The 15,258-nt window shown below is 64.3% G+C and overlaps 4 protein-coding genes across 9 annotated transcripts; 1 reads left to right on the plus strand and 3 right to left on the minus strand.

The window, feature by feature from the left end:
• Positions 1 to 4,548: 4,548 nt before the first annotated feature.
• On the plus strand, positions 4,549 to 6,830 carry PPP1R14B (protein phosphatase 1 regulatory inhibitor subunit 14B). Its single transcript, XM_059710286.1, has 4 exons — positions 4,549 to 5,033; positions 6,067 to 6,150; positions 6,436 to 6,468; positions 6,559 to 6,830. The coding sequence occupies exons 1-4, from the start codon at positions 4,776 to 4,778 to the stop codon at positions 6,625 to 6,627; spliced, it is 444 nt and encodes a 147-aa protein (XP_059566269.1). The 5' UTR covers positions 4,549 to 4,775; the 3' UTR covers positions 6,628 to 6,830.
• A 451-nt stretch (positions 6,831 to 7,281) lies between these two features.
• On the minus strand, positions 7,282 to 10,057 carry FKBP2 (FKBP prolyl isomerase 2). Of its 3 annotated transcripts, none has more exons than XM_059710282.1 (6): positions 9,901 to 10,057; positions 8,506 to 8,674; positions 8,059 to 8,171; positions 7,892 to 7,938; positions 7,512 to 7,547; positions 7,282 to 7,424 (listed from the first exon to the last, which is right to left on the minus strand). In XM_059710282.1, the coding sequence occupies exons 2-6, from the start codon at positions 8,668 to 8,670 to the stop codon at positions 7,363 to 7,365; spliced, it is 423 nt and encodes a 140-aa protein (XP_059566265.1). In that variant the 5' UTR covers positions 8,671 to 8,674; positions 9,901 to 10,057; the 3' UTR covers positions 7,282 to 7,362. The 3 variants fall into 3 exon arrangements, with proteins under 3 accessions (XP_059566265.1, XP_059566267.1, XP_059566266.1); XM_059710284.1 differs by lacking the exon at positions 9,901 to 10,057 and adding an exon at positions 9,388 to 9,425; XM_059710283.1 differs by lacking the exon at positions 9,901 to 10,057 and adding an exon at positions 8,836 to 8,973.
• LOC132241477 (PE-PGRS family protein PE_PGRS16) lies at positions 8,972 to 9,894 on the minus strand. Its single transcript, XM_059710273.1, has one exon. It carries the CDS (start codon positions 9,767 to 9,769, stop codon positions 8,972 to 8,974), a length of 798 nt encoding a protein of 265 aa, XP_059566256.1. The 5' UTR covers positions 9,770 to 9,894.
• Positions 10,058 to 11,971: 1,914 nt separating the features above from the next.
• VEGFB (vascular endothelial growth factor B) lies at positions 11,972 to 15,251 on the minus strand. Of its 4 annotated transcripts, none has more exons than XM_059710280.1 (7): positions 14,894 to 15,251; positions 14,311 to 14,371; positions 13,853 to 14,049; positions 13,617 to 13,690; positions 13,402 to 13,437; positions 12,920 to 13,054; positions 11,972 to 12,338 (listed from the first exon to the last, which is right to left on the minus strand). In XM_059710280.1, exons 1-7 carry the CDS (start codon positions 14,951 to 14,953, stop codon positions 12,317 to 12,319), a joined length of 585 nt encoding a protein of 194 aa, XP_059566263.1. In that variant the 5' UTR covers positions 14,954 to 15,251; the 3' UTR covers positions 11,972 to 12,316. The 4 variants fall into 4 exon arrangements, with proteins under 4 accessions (XP_059566263.1, XP_059566264.1, XP_059566261.1 ...); XM_059710281.1 differs by having other exon boundaries at positions 14,311 to 14,353; positions 14,894 to 15,241; XM_059710278.1 differs by having other exon boundaries at positions 12,920 to 13,155; positions 14,894 to 15,239.
• Positions 15,252 to 15,258: the final 7 nt, after the last annotated feature.

A 15,258-nucleotide genomic window follows, 5' to 3' on the forward strand; every position in this document is an offset into this window, starting at 1 on the left:
TCGGCCCGCCCGCCCCGCGTCGGCTCCCCCTGGCGGCTGGGGCGGCGACTGCAGCCTGAGCGGGGATTGGGGTGGGGGCGTCGCTGAGCCTCCGGCGCTTCGCGGCGGGTGGGGGGCTCAGTGGGACGAGCCCGGTGGGAGGAGAGGGCGCTGGGGACCGGGGGGCTGTGGGTGCAGCTGGAGGCACGGGGTCGAGGCGCTGACCGTTAAGGTCTCTAAGGGGCGGGGTGGGGGGGCCAGACGTGTGCCCCGGGGCGCAGAGCCCTTCCCCCATCCCACTCCTGCAGCACTTAACCGGGTGCAGGAAAAGCCCCCCCCCCGCCCCCCGGCCCCCCTCACTTCGCCTCAACCCCTCCTGCAGCAGCTCGGCCCCCTCCTGGGAGCACTTAGCTAATGGGCCTCCCGCCGCCAGGCGCCCCACCTCCGTCCCTAGCCCGGGGAGACCTCTTTCAGGACCCACGCATCCTGGCCTTTGAGAGAGAGCCTAGGACACCCCCTTCTTGTGCGGCAGACCCCCTGGTCCCCGGGCTCCTTACTAAACACTGTGAAGCCGACAGCTGCTCATGGCCCAGAGGGGTCTGAAGCCTCCAGGTGGAGGGGGGCGGGGAGGGGGGGGTGCCAGGCCCTGCGACGCCAGCCTCCTCACAGCAGGTGCCCTGAAATCTTTGTTCCAGGGATGGGAGGAGGAAGGCGCATGGGCGCTGGATGGATGGGGCTGCAGCCCCTCCCGCAGGGCTTGGCTGGGGGGGCTCCTGCCTGGGGGCCCCTGTGGGAGCCCCCCCAATACAGAGGCAGTGGCAGCAGCAAGTTTAAAGTAGAACTCATCCAGAGGGGCCAGCCAAGTCACCTAGAAACCCAGAAAAGACGAAGCTGGTTCTGGGGGAGGAGGGGTCAGTCAAGGAGCAGCGTGCCCTGCGGGCCTCTTTGCCCCAGGCTCTCCGCCCGCGAAGGGGAGTCCTGCCTGGAACCGGCTCTCCACAAATCCCAACCGCGTGGGACACCAACCCTAACCTCAGGGATCTCCTCGTCTCTGGCCAAGGCCGGGCGAGGTGTGACTATTCTCCATGGAGGCCCAGAGAGGGGAAGAGACTTGCCCAAGGTCACACAGCTCTGGAGGAGGTTTCCAGCCCTGTGTCCGGAGGTCAGCTTGTGATCGCTCCACTCCTTGACCCTGAGGAGAAAAAGAAAGGGGGTTGGGACTTGTCATCCTCATCTCTCAGCAAAGCCGCAGAGCGGTGCCCCTCAGAGACCAGGGGCCACGTCTCCTGGGCACAGCCAGGCATGCAGGGTGGACACTGGCCTCTGCTCCCACAGGACCTAGTCTCTCTGTGCCTCCGTCACCTGGTCCAGAATTAATGAACAAATGGGTAACCTATGACCCCTGGCTACAGGAAGCTGGGCCTCTAAAGGATGGCTGGCAGGCTGTGGGGGCAGCAGGGAGACCGGAGGAAAGGGCATGCATCCACTCTGGGGCAGGGTGCCTGCCAGCCAGCTCGCAGGGCCTGGAGCCAGGGCCTGAGCTTAGGGGTCTGAGCGGTGGGCCTAGGCCTCGGACAGGTGCACCTCATGGAAGCACTGGGCAGTAGCTCCTTCAAAAACGGAGATTTTTTCCTGGGCCTGAGCCTCTCCTCCCACCCATGTCTCCTGAGGCCAGGGCTGCCCCCATTAAAGGGCTCCTTCCTCCTCGGACACTTTCTCCCAGCCTTGGTAATGATAATAGGGTTTCTCGGCAAGCGGTAATGGTGGAAGGAAGGCCGCCTTTCCGGCCTCTACCTTCGATTAAGGGAGCGGTCACAGCCCACGGGAGCCCCCCCCCCCCCCCCCCCCCCCGCCAAGGGCCTCTGCTTCAAGGAGGCACTGAAAGCAGCCTGAGCTGATGGAGCACTCTGGTGGAGGGGAGCTGGGACCCCAGGAAGGGTGGGGCTGGGGAGGCCACAGCCTGAGGCTGGAAGGATGAGGAGCAGCCATGGCCGCACACTCCAGTCCAGGGGGAGCCGGGCAGGAAGTCTAGGGCTGGGATGTGGGCACGGAGCGCTGAACCCTACTGGGCAGAGCCAGGACGTGAGTGAACCCAGGTTCGTGCAAGGCAGCCCAGCCTCCAAGAAGGCTGCGGGCCAGCATGGCCATCTGCACTCGCTCTTCTCAGTGTGGGTGGCCATGGGAAGGGACTGATGGACAGGGAGTTGGCCCCAGGAATCTGGGAGTGCCCTGGGGGTGGCATCGGAGGTGGAGAGAGGGAAAGATAGGAAGGGCATACTGGATCCTCCCTGTTCTGCCCCGAGAACCCACAGGGGTTATCGTTATCCCCATGAAAGTTGGACGTGACCGGAAGCGTTCACACCAGCCTGAAGGGAGGAGGGACAGGACGGTCAGCCTCTGGGTCACAGCACCTGGGGGCAGAGCCAGGGCTGGTACCTAGGTCTTCATGGCCTCTAGGCCCCACCCTCACAGCAAGCTGCGGCATGTCCCCCTCCTTAACTCGAGGACTCCAAGGCCCTAATCAATGTTCCCGTTCAGAAAGAGTAGACCGGTGGTGAGATGGAGTGTGTTGGGGAATTTGGACTTGGGTAAATTGCCCCTCCTAACAGTCCAGGCTCACAGCAGGAGGTCAGGGAGCCAGGCCAGAAATGGGGTTCCTGGTGGAAAGGGTGGATCCTGCCAATCTATAAGGACAAAGGTCTACCCCTCCCCTGCCCCCCGGGCTGGCTGAGGGAGGCTGAGGCCAGAGGGGAGGCTGAGGGAGGGAGGAGGCCTCCTCCCACTCTACCTGCCCCAGGCTGAGCTTGGTGAGCCTGCCCACAACCCAGTGAGCAGGCCCCTCCCAGGGAAGCACACCTCCAGCCCCTCTGCATCTTCCTTCCCCCATTCCCAGGTCCTGCCTTCTCTTCTCTCCAACCACGGGGTGAGCCTAAAGTCCTGGGTTCGAGCTTGGCTACCGTCTCAACCGCTCTCAATCCCTCCTGCTGCAGAGGGCTTCTCGGGCATCCGGAGAGGTGTCTGCGAGGGGTGGACACAGAAGCACTGCCTCTCGGACCTCGGTACTCTGCTGGAAACTGGAGAGTGAGCCTGCCATCGGCGGGAGCATCCCAGAGGAGCTGCACAGCCCTATTGGGTGGTGTCTAAGGGGAGGCAGGGGATGAGTAGAGACTGTCAGGGGCCTGGCATCACCAGCCGATCTGCATCTGTATTTGTGGGACTTAATGAACCTCTGTGGTGCAGTCATTGAACCTTCTATGCATTTTCCTATTTAATCTTCGCCACAACCTCAGGAGGAAATGTAGGCGCAAAGGACGCCGTTCATTCAGTCATTTGTTCAGCCAGGGGTGCGGGACCACCTCCTGTGGGTCTGACACGGACGCCGAGAGCTCAGCGAGGTCCGGGAATGTGCTCCGCACACGCGGGTTTGCCGCTGGCACGCCCGCCCCACCGCCAGCCTCCGCCGCACGCGGGTCCGGCAGGTTTCGGCCCCGCGGAGCTCACGGTTTGGAAGTGGGAGACGGACAACGAACAAGTGAATGCGAGAGACTCTCAAGACACAGAAAATCCGACGGGGTGGTGTGTGTGGGGAGGGGGGACGGGAGGTGGGGGGGCAGCGGGCAGGCGGGAATGAGCCGAGCATCCGCTAAGGGAGGCGGCGCGGGAGGCCGGGAGGCCGGAGGGCAGTGCGGCACCGGCGGGCAGCTGGGACCGGCCGTGTGGAGCCGGCTCCCGGGCGCGTATTGTGGGTCCGTCGTTATTCTTTTCATCGTCATGAGCACCGGCCGCCTCCTCCCCGCTCCCTGTGCCTGCGTCCCCTCGTCTGTATGCACGTGGCGGGGTGCGCGGGGCCGCGCCCTGGGAAGGTCAGCCCTAGGCGGGCACCCCGAACGCGTGCTGCGCTCCCAGCCCGGCTCCGCGGCCCGGAGGGACTGCCGGCGAGGCCGGGCCCGCGAACTACACCTCCCCGAACCCCCTGCGCCGCCGCCATCTTGGCCGGTGGGCGGTGGCAGCCGGGGGTCTGGCCCCTCCGACCGCCGGGGCCGTTCGGCTCAGCCCCCGACCGGGCCTCCACCAGGAGGGGCGCGGGGCCCCCCGAGCAGGGCATCCGGGGGCCCGGCAGCTCCCGCCGGCCTTGCCCACTCCCCCACCCCGGGAGCCCGGCCCACGTGTCGGCCGCGCGGAGAAGCCGGCTCGCCCCGCGCTGGCCAAGCGCCGGGGACCCGGACGCCGGGCTCCCCTTCTCCTCGCCGGACATCCGCCCGCACACCGTGCCGCTCCCCTCCCTTCTCGGACGGCCCCCGTTTTCGCTCAGTGAGGGCGGAACTCCAGGGCCCGGTGGGCACACATCCCGGTGCCCGGCGCTCAGGACACGCGCTGGGAGGGCAGTGAACGGGGCGGAGGGCAGCCCGCCCACCCCGCCGAGGGGAGCCCCCCGCAGCCCTGCCGGGGCGGGTCGAGCGCGGGCGGCGGCGGGACTGGCTCTTTAAGGGGGTGTGGCCGGGGGCGGGGAAGCCAGCGAGACAGAGAAAGACTTCGGCGGCGGCGGCTCGGGCGGCGGCCGCGGGGGACAAAGGGCGGGCGGATCGGGGGAGGGGGCGGGGCGCGGCCAAGCCAGGCCCGGGGGCTCCGCAGGCAGCAGCTGCCCCCGGGCGCCCCCGCCGCCGCCCTCGCCGCGGAGTCGTGCGGAGTCGAGCCACCAGCTCAGCCGAGCCGACGGCCCGCACCAGCCGGCGGGCGTCCGGGAGGCGGCGGCGCAGGGAGGGGCCGGACGCGCGCACGTGGCCCCGGCGGCCGCCATGGCGGACAGCGGCCCCGCGGGGGGCGCGGCGTTGGCCGCCCCGGCTCCCGGGCCGGGAGGTGGCGGCCCCGGGCCCCGCGTCTACTTCCAGAGCCCGCCTGGTGCCGCGGGCGAGGGCCCGGGGAGCGCGGACGACGATGGCCCCGTGAGGCGTCAAGGGAAGGTCACGGTCAAGTACGACCGCAAGGAGTTACGGAAGCGCCTCAACCTGGAGGAGTGGATCCTGGAGCAGCTCACTCGCCTCTACGACTGCCAGGTGTGTCCCCGCCCGGCCAGCCCCCTCGGGCCGGTCCCCCGCCGGGCTGCCTGGGAACCCGGTCTGGAGCCCGCCTGTCACCCGCAGGCAATGGGCGCATCGCTTCCGCGCGCGCCGCCCGCCTGCCTCCCGCCCCCAGAGTGAGCTCCTTGTCTGACTTCAGTCCCTCCGGTCTCCCCCGCCGCCCCCTCCGGCCACTACCTGGTCAGGTGTGGGGGGGCCTGGCCTGGGCAGGTTGGGGTTCCCTGCGCTGGCAGTGGAGGGGGGCTGGTGCCTGCTGGCCTAGACTGGTCCCGGGACCCAGCCTGGTGGGCGAGGGGACCGTGAAGCGTCGGGGTTATTCCAGTGGGCTAGCGTGTAGTAGCCCCATCGTGGCGATGGGGAGGCTAGCGGCTGCCTGGGTCCTGTTCTCCACCCCATGACTCCTTCTTGCTCACAGGGTGACTCAGGCCCCTGGGGGCAGGGTGGAGGAGTGGGCTCGCCCGCGCTGCCCGTCCTAGCCTAGCCCTGGAATGCTGCTGGCTCCATACCTTAGGTGCTTCCCGGGCAGGAGAGGTGGCAGGCAACCCCACCCCACCCCCCAGCCCCCCAGCAAAGCATGTGCTCTTTGTTTCCCCCTTTCCAGGCCTGGGTCCTTCTCACTGACCCCTCACCCTTCACTTCCTCCTGCTCCTGGGAAGTGTGACAGGTGTTTGGGGGAGGGGAAAGGGCTGTGATAAGCTGGGACAGCTGGCCCCACCTGCTCTGGTTAAAATGGGGGGTCCTGAAGTTAGGGAGACACGTCTGCAGTGTTCCCAGCCCTAGCTGTCTGGCACCTAGGGTGCCCAACTGGCAGACAGGAAGTACCGCCCCCCCCACCGGGCAGTTTTCCTTGGCAAGGGCCTGATCTGTTTTCTTCCTCAGAGCAGCTGCTGCTGTCTGCTGGGCAGAGAGGGCTGGCTCTTCCCGAGTAGGGCAGGGCCTCAGCCAGCAAGCCCCCCTCTTACCCTCTCCCCAACTCAGGCCTTTGTCTCTCCCTCCTCCCCCACCCCAGGAAGAGGAGATCCCCGAGCTGGAGATTGATGTGGATGAACTCCTGGACATGGAGAGTGATGACACCCGGGCTGCCAGGGTCAAGGTGAGAGAGGGGTGGCAGGGTCAGGTTGGGGGAGCTGGAGTGGAGGGCTGCAGGGAGGCAGTGCCAATTGGGTAAGTGAGATTCTGGGGCCAGGCCTTTTGTCTGACGCGCCAGCTCTGTGGCACTGAGCCTCAGCTTCTGCCTCCAGCAGACGGGGCCCGTGCTCCTTGCCTAGTGATGGCATCCTGACCTTCGGGGTGGCCCCAGCCCCTTGGAAGTGGGCAGGGTCAACTCCAGGCCCTGTTCCTGAGAACTCAGCTATACTTTCCCCCTATGTCCCACTAGGAGCTGCTGGTTGACTGTTACAAACCCACTGAGGTAAGTGGTTTCCCCAGAGGGTGGGGGAGAAGAGCCTGGGCTCCTGTCTTCTTGGGATCTTGTCTTCCTAACGTCCTCCCTCTTGTCCAGGCCTTCATCTCTGGCCTGCTGGACAAGATCCGGGGCATGCAGAAGCTGAGCACACCCCAGAAGAAGTAAGGGTCCTCAACCCAGGTGAACGGTGGCTCCCACAGGACAATCGCTGCCCCCTGACCTCGTAGCAACAGCAATACCAAGGGGCCCTGCGGCCAGGCCTGGTGCCATGAGCAGGGCTCCCTGTGCCCCTCACTTAGGGGCCTCTTCCCTGCCCCTTGTTTTCCATTTTGGGGTTTTTTTATTATTATTAAACTGATGGGACTTTTTGTGTTTTTATATTGATTCTGCGACGCGGGCCCTTGAATAAAGCTAGGATATGCCTTTGGTGCAGCTAACAGGCTTGGTTGGTCTCTTTTAGGGGGACACGCTGCTCTGTAATGGTTACCAGCTCAGCTTCTCCCCAAGTGGCTGTAGGCCTTCCTGAAGGCCATGTAGTCATGGTGATAGCCCAGTGTTGGCTCCCAGACCTGGAGCTAAAAGTGGCTGGGGAGGGGGGGGGGGGGACTGTTGCTGTTGGCAGCAAGAATTCTTTTTTCACTCTGGGCAAGGGCCACCATGCTATCCAAGGCCTGGCTATCTTGACCCCCCAGGCTATTGAGCCTAGATCCCAAGGTTCTAAAGCCACAAAAGGAGACGGGTACAGGATGCCGAGGAAGAGGAGAGGCTGGGACTGTGGTTTCTAAGTCTCTCGGGGCCCACAAACAAAACACAGGCTCATTTCATGAGCTTTAAGATTTTTTTTTCCTTAAACAGTCTGGTCCCTGATGGGGGCCTCTCCACCGGCCCTCCCCAGCTTGGCTACAGTTCGGCACGTCGTTCGATTTTGAGCAGCTCCACCTCGAACACTAGGGTTGCACCACCTGCAGCAGGGAAGTGAGGCAGAATGAGAACCAGGGCCACAGGAGATGGGATAGGTGCAACAGATAGGAGGCAAGAAGGTATATTACCTGGGATCTTTGGGGGAGCTCCCCGCTCTCCATACCCTGTCAAAGATGCACACACAAAAAACACAAAGTGAGCTGTGGTCAGACAGAGAGGTTCTGCAGACATCCAGGCTGAAACCAGGCTTCTGCCCAGCTCAGTAACAGCCAGCAATGGAGGTGTAATGGGTGAGAGGGGGCTGCAAAGGCCAGATAAAGGGCACAAGGTGGACATCAGAGCTGAGTGCCTCAAGGGTCTTGCCCTGGAATTGCTGGACACAGTTAAACTTGGAAGAGGCATGAATTGTAATGAATGGGTGGGGGAGACCAATACAGAGGCTGAACCAAGCCTTCACCCTTCCCCAAACATACCCGAACCCTATACCCACTCAGGAAGGACCTCTTACCCAGCTCTGATGGGATCACCAGCTTCCGCTTTTCCCCCTCACACATCCTGCAGGACAACATAGTCAGCATGTGGCAGCACTCAGGCTCCCTGCCTCCCCCCCCCCCCCCTTTCCTGGGGCTTGCCTCCCACAGTTCACCTGGACCACAGCCATGGCCCCTGACTCACCCCAGCAGCCCCTGGTCCCAGCCCTTGATGACCTGGCCCGTGCCCAGGGAGAAGACAAAGGGCTGGTTCTGGGGCAGGCTGCTGTCAAACTCCGTCCCGTCTTCCAGCTTCCCCTGCGGGACCATGAGAAGGCCAATGAGGTGGTTCCTCTCTGCTAGCACCCCACCCCCATCTACCCCCATCAAGCTGTCCCCCCCCCCCCCCCAGAATCGGTGGCCATAGTCCTAGAAGGGGACAGGGCCTTAGGCAGCTCACAGTACACTAACTCTTTGTTGGTGCCAACCTGGGAAGTAGACAGTGAAGAGCAGGATAGAACCGTGGAAACTGGCAGAGGGGAGAAGGGACTTGCCCAAGGTCACCCACCTTAGCGGGGGGGAACCTGGCTCCCAAGTCCTTTTTGGTCCCCGAATCCCCACCCACACCCAAAAGCTCCGCCTCCTCACCCACCGTGTAGTGCATGTGCAGGACATCCCCCTTGCGCGATTTGATGGGACAGTGGTCTACCCGCTTCTTGACCCCGATCTGCAGTTTCCGTTTGCCCTCGGCCCCCGCAGCCGTGGCCAGGGCACTCAGGCAGATGGACAGTACTGTCAGGACCCAGCTGAGTCTCATGTCTCTGCGGGAACAGATCCCGACCGACCAATCGACCGGGAGGGCAGGAAGGGTATGGAATACCTGCAGGTAGTAGGATTCCACACCACCGTACCTTGCCTGCCCCTGGGGATCCCCTCGTCCCGGGTCACCACCCTCTCCCCCGGGCTCCGCGGTCACACTTACCAGTCCAGGGAGAAGGGGGCTTGCCCGAGGACCCCAGCAGCGGGGGGAGGGGGTAAGGGGAGGCCACAGCAGCCAGGGCCCCGCCCCTTTGTTCACCCTCAGCCCTTCCTTCCCTCCTGGACCCCAACTCCGTTCTTCAATTCCCACCGGTCCCTTTACGCAAAGTCCAGACCCTATCTGGCTGCACAGCAGTTGCCCTGACCGGGCGACACCACTCACGCCAAACCCAGTCGCCCCCTGCCCAGCACACCCACACCTCTGCCGCCGCTGCAGGGGATCGGCCTCGAGGCACCCACACATCGCCGCTGGGTGGCTCCGGGGAGCCCCGGTCCTCTGGGGAGATCCCCCAGGCCGACCCTGTGCCTCCGCCCGGGGCGCCTCCCCAACTCTGAGCCCTCGGGGGTCTGCGGGGCACCCAGACTGGCCCCGTGTCCGGTGACCGTCGAGCCCGCTCAACCCACACCACCTCTCCTGGGGGAGTTCTCGGCCTCCCACGCTCCCAGGCCCGGCCACCACGGAGACCGCCCCCGCGTGGACGCCCCGGGCCATTACCTGGGCCTACCCCTGCGCTTGGCTCCTTGGCCCCACCCTTTAGAGGGCGTGGTTCCGCCCCCAGCCCTGGAGCCCCACCCTCGACAGAACTAGATCCCTTTTCCTGAACTGTACCCACGCCACTCACCGGCTGAAGCCCCGCCCCCAGCGCCTGGGCCTCGTCCCCCTTCGTCTCCAAACCCGAAGCTCCGCCTTCCGCCTGTTCCAGCTCCTCCTCCAAGGTCCAGGCCCCGCCCCCCACAAGTCCTAGTCCCGCCCCCAACCCCAGAGTCCCGCCTTCCGCAGATACCAGCTCAGAGGCCCCACCCGTTTCTGTTCCACGTCCCGCCCCGACTCCCGGGGCCCCGCCCCGTGCGGCGTGAGGGCCCTCCCCCTGCGGCATCCCCGGACAGCTCCCGCACCAGCCTCCAGGTTCCTCGTACCCTGCCCTCCTTGACACTCGGGATCCCGGCCTGACCCAGCCTGCCCGCGTACACCCCGGCTCCCTCAGCCCGGGCTGTGGCCCCCGCTCACCTCCTCGCCGCGCCCCCGGAGTCAACTCGTCGTGCCGCCGCCTCTGCGCAGGCGCGTCATTGCAGCTACCAGCCCGGGCCACGCCGCCCGCCCTCATTGGGCCGCACGAATCCCGCCGCCACCCGCCCGCGGGGGAGGGTATCGCCCTAGCCCCACCCTCCAGCACCACGTGACTTTCGTCACTTCCTGTAGAGCGGTAGCCCGTAAGGTTAGGTGAAAGTGACTTCCGAAAGGACCACAGGCACTTCCGGTGGAGGTGAGATTAAGGTCAGGGGGCGCGGTTCCTGGAGGGGGTCTTGAGACGCCATTTTGCGTCGCCCCCAGCCTTGCCCGCGACGTCTCTGGGGGGGTCCTCGGGACCCACCGCTCCCCGTTAGTTGCTGTGGAAAGACTCGGCCTCAGAGTGAGCGGGTTTGAACTCAGGGCCCGCCGGTCACTGACCGACTCTGACCTTGAGCAAAGTTCCTGGCCTAGCGGGGTTTGGCGTCCCTGTGCCGCGGGCTGGGTCACCCACCCTGCAAGGCCCACCGCCAGGCGCCGCCACAGCCGGTGCGCTCCCTTCTCGCCCCCGGCGTCCAGGCTTGCCTCTGCATGTCGCCCACTGACCACCGACTCAGCCTGCACTGATGTGGCTGTTATTTTCAGGCGCCCAGTACCCAGCAAACATCTCCATTAAGTAGCGACTCTGCTGCGAGCAGGCAGCTAAACCTACCGAGTTAGGGAGACAGCTGATTTGAGGCCAGATCCCAGGTCAATCAGCCTATTTCATCAAATGGAAAGGAAGATAGTCACAGAGCTGACCGCAGAATTGAGGACTCAGCAAGGAGGTGGTGCCAAGCATCGTGCGTGTCCAGCGAGGCCAAGTGGACGCAGATGGTAGCCCTGGGTCTCTAACCCTCATCTCATCCCAATGGGGCCACGGCATTTTCACCGAGGGCATGGCTATCATGACATGAAGATACCAATCACTCAGGAACTGTCTCTTCTGGGCTAACCCACTTTTGCCTTGGGCCCAACCAGATCGCTGGCACCCCCTCAAGTCTGACAGGAGGGTGGGTGCTTCGCACTGGCCTCTCCCTGAAGGTCCTGCCTCAGCAGGGCAAAGCCATTTGTACCGAGTTGGCCTTTGGACCACCCACTCAGCGCCAGGCAGCAGGGGAGTCTGCAGGCAGCAGGCTGGGCAGTGAGCTTGGACTGGGCAGGGGCACCCAAGGTGAAAGGGAGGTGAAGGTGGAGAAAACTGGGGGGTTGGGGTCAGGGGCCGGCCTCTCAAACCAAGCCCACCAGCCACAGACCTCTGGTGCTTCCCGTTCAGGGAGGTGGGAGTGAGGCGGGGACAAGGCAGGTGCACAGCGTTAGAGTTAAGCCACAGGGGGCAAAAAGCAGGAGACACAGTGCTGCCCAGCAGGGGAGATGGGTGTTCTTTTCTGTTATGTCAAAACATACGCAAACCTGCCGAAACCGGTTTGGCTCAGTGGATAGAGCGTCGGCCTGTGGACTGAAAGGTCCCAGGTTCGATTCTGGTCAAGAGCATGTACCTGGTTTGCGGGCATATCCCCAGTAGGAGATGTGCAGGAGGCAGCTGATCGATGTTTCTCTCTCATCGATGTTTCTAACTCTCTCTCTCCCTTCCTCCCTGTAAAAAAAAAAAAATCAATAAAATATATTTAAAAAACAAAACAAAAAAGAAACATACGCAAACCTTCCTGCAGCCCAAGGGCCCGGAACACAGTGATCATGTGTCCTCCATGTGCACAAGTGGGAAGCTGAGGCTCAGACAGAGGGGCGGTGACACCCAAAGTCATTCAGCAGATCTGCTTCCCGCCTCAAACTCACTGGCCATAACAGGCCGTCTCCCTCCAGAGCAGGGGGCAGGGACTGGCAATAACGTGAGTGTGAGGAACTCGTGACTGGGCTCTGAGTGTGACTTGGTGTGGGGCCGTGGGCCTCATTTACTCCATGTGCACAGTGAATGGAGGAAGAAGCTCCAGGCCTGGGAGGCAGTGTGACAGGCATCCATGCTCGAACCAGCCAGCCTGGACAGTGACAAACAGTGACACAGGCAGGGAAGCTCCGTCCATCTCTTTTATCAGGGTCGGGGGGTCACAGTTCTCATACCAAAGCCCAACTCCCATTATTTGCACAGCATTAGGGTCTTCTTAGGAAGGGCAGGGAGGGGCCTGCTGTAAGACTCGCACTTACACCGGGCGGTTAAACACTGAAACAGGACCCCATTCTCTCCCAAGCTGGTACTCGACCCCTCTTGCTGCCTCCAAGTGTCATCCAACTCTGCCCACCATGTTGGAAGGCGGCCTTGCAGAGACAAGAGATGGCCAGAGGGGCCCAGGCCCGTTAGGCCCCCTCTGGAGTGTGGCCTGTGAGGCAAGTGGCCCCACTGAGTCTGAAAAGCAATGTGTCACTTTCGCAGCTTCCGGCACCTGCGGAGGAAAGGAAGGGGATTCTGTTCATGCTGCCGCGGCTCAGCATCTGCTCCTCTGGACCCATCCCGTCACCGTCTGCGAACCTCCTCCTTTCCTAACATTCCAAAGACACCCCAACTGGCCTCGCCCACGTGATGCCACTCGTGGCCTCACTCTGCAAGGGATGGGTCGTGAGAAGCCCTCGACGAGAGTGAACAAGGGTCACACCAGGTGCCCTGGCCTCTCAGAGCCCAGGAAGTGGGACAGATGTCTACCAGAGTGGCTTCTGGGAAGGCCCAGAGCGCTGCAAACGGGAAAGCTGTCTCAGGTCTACCTCGGGCAGACGGCACCTCCTCCAGGGCATCTCTGACCTCTGCCAGGTGCGCCTGACCGCAGGCCTTGCTGGCCTCTGCCGGCATCAGTGTCCTTGTGCCGGGCTCCTGCCCTGGAATGTGAGCCTTGTTTACGCTGATCCCAGTGCCAGCAGACACTTGGTAAATATTTGTTCAACCCATTCAACAGCTTCCCCTTCCCTGGCTCTTACCCCACTGGCAGGCCTTGACGGCTTCCCAAACAACTGCCACCCCACAACGCCTCACCTGCAGGTGTCTGGGTTGAGCTCTAAGCCCCGCCCTTGGCAACGGAAGAAGCTGCGGCGTCGGCAGCGGCAGCGGCAGGTCCTGGGGTCAGGGCGCTGGTGGCGCTGGGTACAGCGTGGGCAGAGGGGCCTGGGGCTGGAGTGGGATGGGTGATGTCAGCTTGGGAGTGTGCTCCGGGGGCAGGGCCCCAGCCCGGAACTGAGCGGGGCTGGGGATGGTGGTGGGGAGTGTCAGCCCTAGGAGGAGAAGCAACATGTCTGGGGCGGGAAGAGTCTTCCCTGGAGGGAGCTGGGGTTGGGTCAGAGCACACACACTGGGGAGCAGAGGAAAAGGGGAGCGGGGGACACAAGTGGGAGGAAAAAGAGGGGAGTGGGCCACAGCTTCCTGACACACTTGCACAGCCCTTGCCCCACCCACACGTTGTATCCTGGGCACTGGGCCTGGGTTCCAACCCCACCTCAACAGGAGCCCGAGAGACTCACCTGTCTGGCTTCACAGCACTCTCCCTTTTTTTTGGTCTGAAAGAGAGACCGACAGAAACAAGGAGGAGGAGGATCAGGAAAGCCAAGCATCCTACTCTCTTGCCCAGACCCCAGGCATGCCCGGCTCCACTCAGAAACCTGGCCCCCAGGGCGGGGTGCCACCACGCCCATGCCCCCCACGCCTGGTCAAGCCCAGAAGTGGGCCTGGCTGGCACCTGCATTCACACTGGCTGTGTTCTTCCAGGGACATTTCCCCCAGCTGACTGCTCGGATACCGGATCATGAGGATCTGTGTTCGGGAGAACGGGGAGAGAGAGAGGAAGAGAAGACGACACTCCATGGGCAGGAGGGAGGACGGCTTGCCCACCTGCCAGGGCTCTGGCTGCCATCCCGTCAGCCCCCGAGCACCAGCATCCACCCCCAGCCAGGCACACTCTACCTGCCCCAGTACCTGCATTCGGACTTGGTGCTGCCCGGTGGGCACGCATTCCAGGCCATCGTCAGGGCAGCAGCCGCCACAGCGCTGCACAGTCACACAGCTGGGTACCAGTTGTTTGGCCACAGTGCCCATGAGCTCCAAAGTTAGGGGCACCACCACCTCCCGCGGCTGGCAGGTGGCACGAGCATACACATCTATCCATGACACCACTGGGGACAGATGCATCAGGGTTACGTCCCCACTGGGCTTCCTGCAGCTGCTCCCTAGTTCCCGTGTCACAGCCTCCCTCCACTGCCCCCACTTCTGCCCTCCCAACCTGTTCACCCAGAACCCAGGACCCCCACTTCCTCAATTTCCACTTCTGTGAAATGGGCAGAAGAGTTTGCACCTTACAGAACAGCGATTAACCAAGACAATGAGCACACAGCGCACTTTCTCAGTGCTGGCCAGTGCGAAGCTGCTACTATTACCTTTCTTCTGGTGGCCAGGGGCATCAGGCTGGGAGCCGGGCGCCTGCGGGAGAGAGGAGACCTGGACCCGAGGGGCACTCTAGTTAGGGCCGCACTGTCCCCAGGGCTCTGCCCTTGCAGTCGGGAGGCTTCAACTCCTCGCTGACATTTCTCCAGATGGCTCTGTTCCCGAGTCCACTCTAGCTCTACCTGTCCCTCCTGGCCACCTGGGGCCTGCCCTGGCCATGCCCCGCCAGGCGTGCTCTGCCAGCCGAGGCCTCTCTCCACGCCTGGGGACCAGGCTTGTTCTGGAGGCCGCAGGTCAGAAGGGGGCACACTGGGCGCCGAACCAGGTCGCACAGACACCGAGGCAGCTCCGCCCCCCGGCTGCGCCCAGGGAATGGGGTGGGGCAGGGGAGTGGCCCCAGGGATGGGCCGGGAGGCCAGTGGGGAGGAACACCTCCCAGGGGATGCCGGCCCGACTCCGGCGACGTCTGATCCTCTGATCCGCGCGTACCCTCGGCCGAGGCCGCTTCTCGCCTCCCCACTTCCGCCAACCTTGAGAAGGGCACGGCGGGCGGGCGGGATGTCGGGACGCACGTACCTGGGCGGGGGCCAGCTGCAGGAGCGCCGCGAGCAGCAGGCGGCGGAGCAGGGGGCCCATGGTGCCCACAGGGGCCACGGGCCTGGGGCTCCCGCATCGCCCTAGCCCGGCGGCGCCGGGGGCGGCGGCAGCCAGAGTCCCATGGCGCGGGCCGGGGCGGGGCGGACGGGGGCCGGGCGCGGGGGGCGGCTCCTCCGCGGCCCCCTCCCGAGCCCTGGGCGCAGGCAGCGCAGCACCGCGCAGCGGAGGCAGCCGGAGGCGGCGGGTGGGCGGCCAGCGGGCGGCGGGCGGCGGTGGGGACGGCGGGGGCGGCGGGGGGCCGGCCGGGGCTGGCGGGCGGGCCGCTCATGTGACCCAGACACGCG

The sequence above is a fragment of the Myotis daubentonii genome, chromosome 9, assembly GCF_963259705.1.
Source record: "Myotis daubentonii chromosome 9, mMyoDau2.1, whole genome shotgun sequence".
NCBI classification, from domain to species: Eukaryota; Metazoa; Chordata; class Mammalia; order Chiroptera; family Vespertilionidae; genus Myotis; species Myotis daubentonii.